This window comes from Equus caballus, chromosome 9 (assembly GCF_041296265.1).
Source record: "Equus caballus isolate H_3958 breed thoroughbred chromosome 9, TB-T2T, whole genome shotgun sequence".
NCBI classification, from domain to species: Eukaryota; Metazoa; Chordata; class Mammalia; order Perissodactyla; family Equidae; genus Equus; species Equus caballus.
In genome coordinates this window covers 63,642,589-63,656,653 of record NC_091692.1, presented here as the reverse complement: position 1 = coordinate 63,656,653, position 14,065 = coordinate 63,642,589, and the positions used below count along the sequence as shown (strand labels likewise).

Genomic DNA, 14,065 nt, shown 5'->3' with positions numbered 1-14,065 from the left:
CTAAATATTAAGACCACATACAAATTGCTTTTTCTTGTCAGTAGAAAGCCTGTTCATTTCTTCTTTATCTGCTTTCATCTCCTCTTCATTATACTGGAAGTCACGTACGATGAATCTAAATTTGGGGGGAGAAAACAAAACTGTCCACAACATGTATAGGTAATCTAACAAACTAAAAAACATAAAATAATCATCTTACTTGTTTTCCCTGGCTTTGTGTCTGAAGTCATCAACTGCCTTCCTAAACAAGGTGACATTACAAAGGTAACTGTCTTGGTCCTCTGAGAGAACGCTGTGGAAAAAAAGACGAAGCCTGTTTAAAGCTTTATCCTGATTACGCTCTTCCATAGTGAGGGCAGAACTCAGAAACAGGGGAGGAGGAGGAGCAGCAGGGGATGGCAGCCCTTCCCAAAGCACCTCAATGCTATTCATCTGCATTGCCTCAAACACTGAAGACACTCACTGTTTTTGATGTTTTTATTTGTAGAACCTTAATAGCTCTATATGACACTTACTTCTTCCTAACCCAACAAAATTAAACATTAACTCAAGTAAAGCATCCAGTCTCTGAGAACCATGCTTTTCAATCTGCATCACTGTCAGGCTGGCCAAGCCCAAACTGCCCAGTAGCTGGTTTGTTTCCAGAGTCTCCATGCTTCCCTGTTAAGCATCCTCTTCTTTTCTGGAAACCTAATTCTCTCTTCCTCTCTCCAGCCCAGCCCCATGGAGGCCTGGCCCACCCTCTCTGCCAGTACCTTCCACCTCAGATTCTTACTTTCCTCCCCAATCACAAGCTAAATCAAAAACTGTCTAAATAATCTCTGACAAAACACACTTTTATGCATCTCGGGCTTCCTTTTTGGCTTCAGAAGATCCCAGTGAGGTCAGAACTTCCATCCAGTCACAGCTCTCGTGGACATTACTGGAACCTTTCCAGACACAACTGTCAGGAAATTTTAACTGTCATATAAATTTGCAATGCCCTGGGGGAAAGTCCACTGTTTGGAAAGGCAAGCTGTATAGTTCATGTACAGTATGACCCTAATTTGGCTTTCAAAAATTACTCACAGCTACTCATGCAGAGAATCCCATATGCAAGCTCTATGAAGCTACACACTGAATCGTTGAACAGGGACGATCTTGGGGTGGGAGAACACCAGTTAGGTGGGAGAAGGGGGTCTCTTCTCCTTTCTATCTTTCATGTATCAGGAGTTTTTTTTTAATGTTTTTATTTACAATATGGTACTTCTGAAATCAGAAAAATTATTAAATTTTACAAAACTGAGGCACTGCTTATGGAATTGAAACATACTTTACTAAATACGACAAAGGGAAAAAAAAGCAAGCTTAGTTTTTCCAGGAAGCTAAGAACTGCCTGGTTAGCAAAGTAAATTAAGAAGACAACTACAATGCTTAATGGCAGAACTGCTTTAAGAACTGAAGCCACTCTGGCTCCTGGCCGGCCAGCCAGCAGGGGTCCCTCCCCATCAGAATGACCAGCAGACGCCTCTGGGAGAACTGACCACTGTAATCACGGACATGGTGAGAAACTGAGCTACTCTAGATTTAGAATGTTTAAACCTCTCTTTAAATTGTGCCCTCTCAAAACTATTGCCCTTAGTTCTTGCTCCCACTGCATATCAAATCCAAAGCAAGGTCGCTATCAAGTGACAGAACTCAATAAAAAACCTTTCATGATCTTTCGGTTTGCCAGCATAGATAGACTCAGTAATGTGCAAACTGACTGAGATCAAAACAAATCCAAATCCAACTTGACAGGCTATTTCAGACCTATAACAATATTCCACCATTATCATATTAATCTTTTAAACATATACAGTACTTTGCTGTCTTGAAGGCCGTTTCAAAAGTGTTTGATGCTTGACACAGCTCTGTGTCAAGGAGCCAGGTGTCTATTATGCAGGCTCCCATCCATCATGTAAGACCCGGGTCAAAGCAAAGTTGTTTGGCTTACTCAAAATCCTTGTGGTGAAAGAAGCCAGGCTAAAAATTCAGTCTTGTTTTATGACTAAGTCCCTTTGCACTACCTTATTAAGAAAAAATAAATAGAAATCATTTGCTTTTCCTTCCTCTCCCCAGGAAAAGTATTTCTTAAACTTTATAAAAAATAAACCATGAGTCCTTAGTATAATGGACTTTTGGTCATTTAACATGCACTGAGCCTCAATAAATGTGCCCAGCTCTTGCCTATTAGGAATAAAACTAATAAGACATAGTTCCCTGACCTCAAGACATGGGTCTAATAAAGGAAACATATAAACAGGAAACTACAATACAGAGTTGTAAGTGCTATAAGAGAAAATATATATGATATATTGGGACAAAAAAGGGAATGAATAACTTTATCTGGGGGACATAAAAGAGTTGCACTACAGTGGTGATGCCAAGTGGAAGTTTGAAAGACAGGCGAAGGAAGAGAATGTTCCAGGCAGAACCCCATATGCAAATACAAACAGGAGTGGAATAGCACAGTGCATCTGGGAAACTGCCAGAAATAAGTAGAGCTGGAACACAGGGTAGAAAGGGTTTGTGTGTATGTATGCGTGTGCGTGTGCCAGTAACAAAGAGATCTGTATACCACAGAGATGAAAACGGCAGCAATGCAGAAAGAAGACTGATGAGAGGAAGAAAATGTGGGAGATAAGGAGACCAGCTACTGGCAATCACAATGGTCCAAGAGCTGGGGTCTAAACTGAAGCAGCAGCAGTAGGTACAGTGGGATAGTTTAAAGTAGGTTGAACCATATGAAATTAATGATATCTGACCTTTTTGACCTACAAAATAGCAATTTCATATGGTTCAACCAAATACTATGGGAGGTAGAAATGACACAACTCATTAGATGGGGGGATGAGGGAGAGGTAAGAGTCCAAAATGACTGACTACCATGCTGCTAGTTTGGGTCACTAGGCAGATGTTGCTGTGATACGCTACAAGGGAGATGGGGAGTCGGAGGCTGAGATTGGGGTGACAAACTTGTATCGGTAGTTACCTAGGGCACAGAGAGGTGGAGTGGTCCAGGAGGAACCCAGGTATGTGGATCTGAAGCTATGGGGATAAACAGGCCACAGATGGAGATCTCGGAGTCCTAAAGCTACAGGCACAGGTCAGAGCCAAGGGTATGGCTGAAACAGCACTGACAAAAGAATGGACCACCTCGCTGAGACAGAACAGCCTGTCTAGACTGGTCAATATTCAGGGTTACCAGATTCTCTCCAGCTCACTCGAGCAATTCGGGTGTAGAAGCCAGGAGACTACATTAAAGATTAATTTGGGGTGGGAGTTTGCAGAAGGTCACAGGGAGCAGAGATGATGGTGCTGGCAAGAGAACGGCTGAAGTGATGACTAGAGAGTGCAGGCTCAGGAGAGGAAGCACGACTGAAGGAAATCAACAACATCAGTGCAAACAAAGGGGTGGGGACTGGAGATGCAGACAAGGGCAAAGAGCAGCTTCCACGGCAGTGAAAAAGATGGAAAGAAGGCTCTGGCTCAAGAGGTGGATTACAGATTTAAGATCCCAGAGGTAAAGCCTTTCTAGAGGTCAAGGGGAAGGCCAAGGGCAGAGCGTGTAGAAAGCCAAGTAGAGGTGACGGTCTGTGAGCTTCAAGTATAGGGGAGATGAGAAGCCAAAAGTTGGATGGATTTCAAACCAAGACAAAAGCGGCATCGACCCTGTGACATATGAGACCAAAGTCTCATATAAACAAAATGAAGGCACAAGGAGAGGAAAGAGGTAAGAAAGTACCATCTTTTCATGATTACACATGGACTTGAACTCTCCCCAGATATGACGGTGGCCAGGAACTGTGCCTGAAAGGGGGCTTAGTTTAACCCAACTTACAAAAGTTCTATCAGGTTCAAATAAATGACTCAAACTCACTCTCTTTAGTTCTACTGTTATGTAGAAGTAGTAACACTATCTTTTTCTAAGCGTAACCAGGGCTAGAGGAAACTAAAAGTCAACACTTTTCAGATGTTTCGTGGCATTTTCAGTCACTCATGTGAGTGGCAGTGCTCCTGGAGCTTACTAGCTCTTCCTGCTGCTTCCGATTTCTTACCTCCCTCCTCTGCTATATTTGCTCCCTAATCAATCTACCTGTTTCATTGCCAAGGCATCTTTCCTGCTTTTCTCTATGAAAGTTATCTTTACAACCCCTGCTCCAAAAGACAAGAGAAATGCTCCACTAGGGTAGTTCTTTGTAGGCCTTCCTAGCGAGGCTCCTCTGCTTCATTTGGAGCCGCAGCACTGTGAAGCACCGAAAGAGTCTGCTGCTGTTTCCAACAACACAGAAAAGGCAAAAATTAACCAGTGATCTGACTCAATCAGACTATTAACAAGGAAAAGCAGACAAACAAAAGGAAAATGGTAATTGTGAAAGTACCAGTGAAAAGCACCTCTTTCTAAATGATTTTTCCAACAAGCAGCAGCAGCCCAGCAACCCAGCCTCCACTTCTTTGACCATAACTTTGGCATGGTATTTACACACATCCCTGCACTTAACCACACAATAATGGCAGGATTTCCAATTGTCCAGTCTTTTCAGACTTATGTAGAATATTTTGCAAATAGCTAGATTGTGTATTTTTTTTTAAGATTTTACTTTTCCTTTTTCTCCCAAAGCCCCCCGGTATACAGTTGTATATTCTAGTTGTAGGTCCTTCTAGTTGTGGCATGTGGAATGCCGCCTCAGCATGGCTCGATGAGCAGTGCCATGTCCGCGCCCAGGATCCGAACTGGCGAAACCCTGGGCCACCAAAGCGGAGCACATGAACTTAACCACTCGGCCACCGGGTCAGCCCCTAGACTGTGTATTTTTTAAGTGAAATATTTTTTTTCAGGTTTGAAGATGGTATTTTTCAACCTATTCTTCTCCCCCAAAATTCCACTTTCATCTTCACCGTTCCCAAGAGTAATCAATCACTCAAGCATCATGCCAAAAGCAGCAAGTGAAAGTATTACTACTTATAATTGACTTAAAAAAAAAACACTTAGAACAATGATTAGCATATAGTAATTACTCAAAAATGTCGTTACTATGATAAGCAAAAAATCCAGCATCAAGTCACAGAGATCTTTCCTAAGCAGTGGACAAAATTTCAGACTAACCCACTGAAGTGTGTGTGCCCTACATGAACCAACTTAACAGTGCTGGCTGGGCTACTGCTCTATTCTTGATGACCAAATTTAAATAGCTGAGTTTACAATCAGTGATGCCAAATGTCTTTTGAACTGAGAAACAGGTAGAACAGATGCTTTCATTGAGACAGGTTTAGTTCTCAAAAAAATCAACATTTATGAAACTACAATAATCATCATATTACCTTAAGTTTTATATATCTTATCAAGCCTTAAAATAACCACATAACGTGTACAGGAAAGGTGCTATGCTCGTTTTACAGACAAAGAAAATGAGGCCCAGAAAACTTAAAAGACTTTCCCCAGGTTGGGAACAGAACCAGGAACAGACTTCAGATCCCTGGGCCCAGGACTCTCCATTACATTAAGCTCCCTCCATTACACTAAGCTATGACACAATGAAACTGGAAAAGAAAATATTTCAAGGACCTAGGCTTACTAATGCCACCTCTTTACTATCTCCTATACCTTTCTTTCATCACATCGCTACCTCCTGAAGCCCATACATACAAAAGAATCCTTTGATGTGCCTATACACAGTATTGAGTATTTTTGCAAAGAACACCCACGTGGAATGGCAGAATTCAGGAAAAAATGACATGGTAGAGTTCAAAAGAGTACAGGACCTGGATTTAGAAGACCTCAGTTTTAATCCTAACTGCCACTGAACACTTATACAGCCATATGCCTTAGGCAACTATTTAACTCTTTTGCATTTTTACTTCCTCATCTATGAGAATAAGAATGATAATTGTCCAAAGTACTTCACAGAATTGTTGTAATACCCAATAAGACAACGTATGTTAATCCATAAACTAAAAAACACTTACTAAAAGTGTTTTTTTTTTTTAAGGAAAGTATAGATTAGGTAGAATCTATGCTCACTGGAAAGTGATGGTGACTATTTGGAGATTAACACAGTACTCTACATAGCCATTTTGGTATACTTCCTTTGCAAGATAAATGAGGAATTATAGTCACATAGTAGGTACACAATAAATACTGAATGAAGAATTTTCAGAAGGTAGCACAGCACAGCGGAAAAGTACACCAGAGACCTGGGTTCTAATTCTAGCCCTGCCACTAATGGGACATGTGACTCTGGGCAAACCACTTCACCTTTGTGGCCTCAAACTTCTACATCTATAAACATGAGTGAGTTGATCAGGCTGAAAATCCCCTTCCAGGTCGAAAATTATGGTAACTAGAGTTAACATAATTCATTTATAAAGTGAAAAGATAGTTCTAAACTGTAACTGACCACAAAGGAAACATACAGATATTTCTAACCCAACATCCAAACTATAAAAAGAATTCCAGGAAAGAAATGGGTTTTACAAAGACTACTACTTACTTGCTAGACCTTGGAACTACCATATCAGCTAACGTTTCATACTGCTTAATCCAGTCGTTGTGGTTTAACCTGAAGAAAAGGTACAATAAGTTCTGGAAAAGAAAAACAAGTCCCGCTGCCTGCCATTTCCAGAAAGAGAAAAAACTATGGGATAAATAGGAAATTCAACTACATTAAGTATACTCCAAATCTATTTAACAAAAAAAATTCAAGTTTTCTACTGAGAATAAATTTCAAATACACTGAATGGTGAAGCAGGAAATACAGTTCACCACCCTATTATATCTAGTAACTATTGCAAAAGAGGCACATCCTCGAACTAAGATTGGAAGGAAAGTAAAGCAAAGTATAGATTCTAAGTTACGTTCAAACTTTAGGGTTAAAATACACATTACCTCACAAAAAAAGAAAAACGCCATGTTGAAATCACTACCATTTCTATTCAGTGGCCATTAGGAAGGACTGGATAAAACCATATTTACTGAAAGCACAGAGTACCAGGAAGTATTGAGTAAAAAGGTGACGGTAAACTATGATGTCAGAGAACATTGTGCAACAACCTTTTCTAGAGACCATGGGCTTTTGGGGACGTACGGAGAGACAATTATGTTTGCAATTTAAAATAAAGAACTGTAGTATTTGTAAGCCAGGATAGTGAATAATGCTAAGTATTTTAAAATAAAGATTGAATGGGACAAATCTTTTATTTGGGCAAAGGTTATTTTCCTACATAGTATAAAAACACAGATACACAGAAATTTATTATAAATAATCTGTGTTCTAGTATTCTACTAGAAGGGAGAAAAAAGCAGAAGTCAGATAATATTGTAGCCAATGTAAATACAATGGAGGTGCTTTCCCAACCCTTTCCAGGAGGCATCATTTTCCAATATTCCCGGTATCCTAACCAGATAAAATGGAGAACAGAGCAAGGGAGGACTTCATGCAATGATGCTCTGAAGAGTCCCCAAATCTCCCGCTTCAGGTTGGATCCCTCCAGACGCCCTGATAGTGAGACTTCAGTGCACAGCAGAAGCGAAACCATTAACAGTGTTTAATACACACAGCGTTGTAATCTTCCAAAGGTTTCACTTTACCAAGATTAACTATGATCGAATGTTAATTAACACAGAAGGCCTAATCTAAAGAAGATATCGAAGGGTTACCTAATCCAGCAAACTATGTCCATAGGCCGTGCCTATTTTTGTAAATAAAGTTTTACTGAAACACAGCCACATCCATTCGTGTACAGATTGTGTATGACTCCTTTCAGCTACAACCACAAAGCTGACGTGGTAGAGTTGCGTAGTTGGACCAGAGACCAAATGACTTGCAAAGTGTAAAATACTATCTGGTCCTTTACATAGAAAATTTGCTAAGCTGACGTGGTAGAGTTGCGTAGTTGGACCAGAGACCAAATGACTTGCAAAGTGTAAAACACTATCTGGTCCTTTACATAGAAAATTTGCTAAGCTGACGTGGTAGAGTCGCGTAGTTGGACCAGAGACCAAATGACTTGCAAAGTGTAAAACACTATCTGGTCCTTTACATAGAAAATTTGCTAACCTCTGATCTAATCCATGCTTTGCTTCTTATTGGGCTTAGTTCATCCTAACCAATCAAAGATTTTTCAGAAAAACAAATACAAAGAGCTTCCTATTTTGAAAAATCTAAAATCTGTATTTTAAAAAAATCCAATAATTTAGCCTTACTTCATTTTTTAATGAGCCAACACTACTAAGCTGCTAAACTTGATTTGGAATCTCAATTTATAACTGACATCCCCATTACCAGGTTATCAACTAAATCCTATGGTATGTGCCACATAAATATATGTTGGTTGACAGAATAAATAACAAGGTGATATTCCCTTTATACTTGGGTTTTATGGAAAACTTCAAATTACAGTATCATATTGCAATGATATCAATTACATATCACATACAATATCAATACTGCAGTATCATTTTTCTTGTACTTTAACAAGCAAAAACCTTTTGTAATGAAAAGACATACTTAGGAACTACAACCAGCAATGTGATGAGATACTCTGAATCAAGAACAAAGTCATCCTTCTTCACAATTTCTGCTAGACTTCTAGTTAGCAAACTTCCTCTGAAGAATAAGAAAAAAATCATTAGGCTGATAATTATGTGGTTCCATAACACAAATAAAGAAACAGCAGGCTAATTATATTCACATATATTATATATACATCTCAAGAGAAGGATTAGCCTTAGTTAACATTTTTACTTATAAGAAGTCAAAATCTAGCTGAATATCTCCCACCTCTGCAACCAAAGAAATGTCAACATTTATCAAAACTTGCCTCTAGTGTCTCCCTTTGTGTTTGCTTTAATTATTATAACTCAGCTCTTCTCTTGATTATATATATAATATCTTGACTGGGAAAGTGTTATTCATTAGATATCAATTAAAGCATATGTCATCATAATTACAAAATTACACCATCTAAGCACAACCTTGGATTTTCCTCCCTTTCCCTGGGTATCATTTGACACTGGGCAATTTTGGTTAGTTAACCCAATAATCAACTCTTTCAGATCAGTCTTTCATAATGAAATGACTTGCCCTCTTTGCTCCATGATAGTGTCCAACCAACTTTCCCTCTGGGATATGAATGCATAACTTGAATAGCTAAGTGCTTAAAGCTACACTTGTAGTAGTCATACTACAATGAGATCAACCAAAACAACTGTGTTCTGTTTTAAGAAAACCTAACAAGTAAAAAAATGTAAACTTGGAAAACAGATAAATTAAAGAATGATTACATTATGAAAGGATTCTTCCAAAGAATTCTTTTGAGTAGCAGATAATTGCTATGGAATTAAACTATGATTTAAGAGAATTAATTTGACAATTTTTCAATGAAAAAATCAAATGGATAAAGGGACAGACCAGGACCCAACTCTCAAGTATTATTTGTGAAACAAGCATAATAAATCAGCCTTGCATCTATTTTGACTAGCCTAAATTCACGAACTTTTCCTCATGAAGTGAAAAAACACCATTTGATTATAGAAACAGCCAACAATAGCTCATTCAGCATATGCTAGAGTGCTCCCCCAATTCTTAATATCCACATATACTTGATATGCTTACGCATTCTTTCGTTCCAAATTCTGAAGATTCCCTTTCAGGTTATTATATGCGGATGCTCGAGATTTCAGGTCATTGTCAATCTGAGTCACTCCCTTAAAAAAACAAGAATAGAGAAAGTTTTCCTAAATCTGCCTCTACTGATACAATTAAAGTAGCTGTACTTAAACACTAACTTTAAAAAAAACAAAACACCACTAGTTTCTGATGTAGGAATATTCTATTATTTTAAAGTAAAACTTTAAAAGGTAATTTTAAAAAATAACCTACTTCATTTTTAATAACTGGTAATTTCCATATGAATCTTTTCTACTAAAGATAATGTTTTAGTCCACACATATTTTACTTATTGCCACTAAGTATAACAATTACTAATAAAAGATTTTAATTCACAAGGCTGAAGGATTAATTTCCAAAAGGAACTAAACCACATAGAGTTTGTTGTTCACACCACCACTATTCTTACCCAAAATATTTTCACAATGAAATTGAAATTGTAGTTGAATTTATTTAGAAATGCTACAAAAGCTGATTTTCAAAAAGCTGACTGAAACTACTAACAACTTAGGGAGAAAAGCAAAGCAACAGATTTAACACTAGAAGAACTAGCTTAAACTCAGCTCTACCATTATTAGCTATGAGTCAGTTCACCTCTCTGAGCTGTTTCCTCATCTAGAACAATATCAGGAAGAAGATCACTAACTCCTTGACAAGGATCAAAAGAAAATAAGGCTCAGTCATAGTAAAAGCACTACTTTACATTACTGAACTACTCATTTGCATTGAATTATATAATGATTTTAGCTAAAATCCTTAATAGTCTATTCATTTATATTTATCCATAGAGCACACTGTACAAATAAAGTCACTGGGAGCCAAGGAAAGTCTGTCCAAGTAATTTAGACCACACTTTCCACTCCAGCCAGGTCATAAAAATGTTGGCAAACAACTAATAGCTCCTTGTCTATTTGCCTTATAGTTTCAGGTGATACTTTTATGTTTTCCCTCAAGCTCAAGGACTCTGAAATATAAAAAGAACTCTTAGCTCAGCGAGTTCATGGACGGGCTTCATGATCTGTGTACTCCCTGAAACTCTACAGAAAATAACACGGCACATGAACATTGGCATTTTTCTGGGTAGAAGATGAATACTGAATATGTCAGAAGGTGTCAGAGGTTTAGCGCCTGAATCAGTACTGTACATAAACATACTTAAGTGACCACTACCATCCACCTGAACGACTCAGAAATCTTTAAGAGATTCCAATTTCCTGTTCTACATCATTTCAGTTACCCTTAAAATTTGTATAAATCAATATAGAATTTTAAAGTTTCTTTTCTTATTTAAGCATTGTTGATGCAATACTTAAGTTAACAACATAAATAAGTAAACTACACAACTTGGATACACATGACAGTGTTATACTTTTTAACATCTTTCTTTTTTGGTAAAGTTGTAGTAAGGGTACCTCCTGTCTGTATCAGTCACATATAATTAAGTTGCCTTGTCAAAAAACCTAAAGAATATTTCATAGCTAAATCCTTATAAAATAAAAAATGCCACTATAAATCAATGTGTCCTACCTGTGTCATTTTTTATCTTACCTTGGCAATTATTTCAGAAATATTTTTCAGGGACTGCTTGATTGGATATTTAGCCATGTCCCACTGAAACCTTGTTATATAAGTAACCAAGTCAACTGAAATAAGGGAATAAATTAATTACTGAGAAGGAAAAGAATGTTTTTATAGTTTGCTAAACAGTAATAGATTTAAATGCTGAAATTGGCATTGAGAAAAATTAGTAAAGATGCTTGTCTTTTCTGAAGAGTCCTGATTAAATAGACGTGAAACTGCATTAAGTAACTGGATTAATCAAAATTTTTACCTTGTAATCTGATTGGATCTCTTCTCCTTACTCAAAATTTAATATATATACATATAGATAAATGCTCCTTCTAATTTGATGACTTAATAAACAGAATATGCACATACCCATGATATGCCTCATATTCAGGAGAAAGAGACACAAAGATTAAGAAACTACTTCAAATTGTCTCCTCAATAAGCAGAATTTGACAAAAGTATCTTCTCTTTGCCAACTTAAACAAACTGAAAATGACCTTGTCTGTTAAAACCATGTGATGATTGTTTCTAGGACCCTCTCACTTTCAAATGAAAAAAATAAAAAACGTAGAGCCAAAGAGACACTCAACAACTAATTCACTGAAAGCTTAGTAATTAAGATGACTTTACCCCTCAAATCTGATGGGATCGAGGTCAGAGAAACCAAATGTCAAGTATGGCCAACTGGAAAAAGTAATTCACACCAAAATCTCTCTGTCAACTTCTCCCTACAGAATACCAACAAGTCAACAACGTAGGTGGCATTTCCAAAAGCAATTTTAGATGCAATGCTCCCTAGATTGTCAACCCCAATTCCACCTCCTAGGCTGACCGCCCTAGCTCACTGAATACCTAGAAGATCAGTAAAGGCACCCTAAATTAACATATGTTCCTTCTGCACCAAACACAAATTAACAGAAACAGTAAACAATTAGGTCAGGATGACTATTATATAAAAAGCAAGAACAAGTTAAGTTCTTCTTTCTTTTCCTTTTTTTTTTTTTGCTGATTAAGTACTTATTGAGCATCTATTATTTGCAAGAACAAATGAGATTAGAGAAACACTGGTTTTAAAATACAGTGACTGTTGAGACTTTAGCCAAACTACTCCATACTGCTGCCTCGAGAACCATTTTACGTGGCCAAGTGCCTGCAGGGGCCTAGAAATCACACCAGCCCCTCCTTCAATAACAGCCTGCAGAGTCACAAGTAAACATAAGTTCCTGATATGACCCCCTGATATGACCCATGTGATAAGCACTCTCCCCAATGCCTAGGGCCTTCCTCTTGTGTACCCCTTAGATAAGACCCCCTCGAAACTTACCAAAGCCCCGCTTTTGGTTTGAAATGACCAACTCAGACTTAGCCTGGGAACCCCAACGTACTCCACCCACGAACCCTAAGAAAGGCATGTGCCCCAGGTCCCACTGCTCTCTCTGCACCACTCTCTGCCTGCACCTCGCCTTGACATTTCCACACGGCCCCCCTCCTCAAGGACCTGTGAGTAATAAACTTCTCTATTTTGCTTTCCCTTGAGGTCTTTTGTTGACTGTGGCTCACCATCCCATGACACCCCAGGGTTCTACTTAACAAACGTTAATTTAACGAAGTCACAATAGTGACCTTTATCACAGTAGGCTATACTGGATAGAATGAAAGGAAACAGTTATTTGTTATTATAATATCATATCACTGAAGATTAGCCTAATTTAAAACGAAGAAAATGCTAAAGTGGTATTTCATTAAAAAAACAACAAATTCAAGTACAAAGACAACAATGAGGTCAAAGTCATCTTTCAAAACCATCATTACACAGAGCAAACCCTATGTAAATATTAGTTTCTAGCTACAAAGAGGTCAGTAGTAGACTATTCTATGGGTACTAAAGAAATGCCATATTCAAATTTGAGGGTAGGAGGCCTTACTCTGCAATAAAATTAACAATTTCTATTCTAAGGCTGTAGCAGTTGGATGCTATTAGTTATGAAAAGCTGGAGAAAATAAGTATTCAACTGGAACAATGCTGTTATGGAACAAGACACATAACTTGGAAACACACTTGTAAGTGTGAGTTAACAAAGAGATTCAGAAAGAACTAAGGTAAATCTTTGTAATATTGCTTTTGGAAGGAGTTGACATCCATATCATAAGTTCTATTACATAAGATTGTCTTACATAAGACTGTGTTTCAGGGACAGAATGTAACTGGCAGTATCATCAAATTCAGTAATAATAATTACATTTTAATGGCTTTCTATTGCATTCAATATCCTTATCTATAGATCTTTTTTATATGTTCTTTTTTTGTTTTTGTAGCTAAGTCATTCACTTTATACAAGTCAATATCAAATCATGAAACATTAGCTTACCTCCATTGGCCAACAGATTCTCCTGAACTTTATCTTTACTATCCTCCAATACATCAGCCATATATTGAGCCACTTTCTTAACCACCCTTAGGAGTAAAAAAAAAAAAACCCGTAATCATTTTGAGGAAAAAGACCTAACTTGCATGCTATACAATGAACACATTATATAAAGACATGAATTTGACTACATATGTTCCCATTACACGTGTCTATATAATACAGAACAAATGTGACCTAACTTCTATAAATAATGTTCAAAGGATAAAATGGACCAAGAGTTTGTTATATGCAAAACTCAACTGAATAACTGTAGAGTTTTAAAGTAGACTACACACAATATATGCTTACTAAGTCTGGAAAGATAGTAGCGGGAAGCTGGTGAGAAACAACAGCGAGACGTTATATGCCGAAAAACTGGGCAAGAGACCTGACTGCAAG

General features: G+C 37.7%; 1 protein-coding gene across 4 annotated transcripts in view; it reads right to left on the bottom strand.

The window, feature by feature from the left end:
* The window catches only part of ATP6V1C1 (ATPase H+ transporting V1 subunit C1), a 42,369-nt gene that overhangs the window by 7,265 nt on the left and 21,039 nt on the right, over positions 1-14,065 (bottom strand). For 2 of the 4 annotated variants that reach the window (XM_023648793.2, NM_001309283.2), the window contains 7 exon segments: positions 13,628-13,713; positions 11,238-11,332; positions 9,636-9,727; positions 8,529-8,627; positions 6,513-6,581; positions 200-292; positions 22-115 (listed from right to left, as the gene is read on the bottom strand). In XM_023648793.2, coding sequence (XP_023504561.1) covers positions 22-115; positions 200-292; positions 6,513-6,581; positions 8,529-8,627; positions 9,636-9,727; positions 11,238-11,332; positions 13,628-13,713 — 628 coding nt within the window. 4 annotated transcript variants of the gene reach the window in all.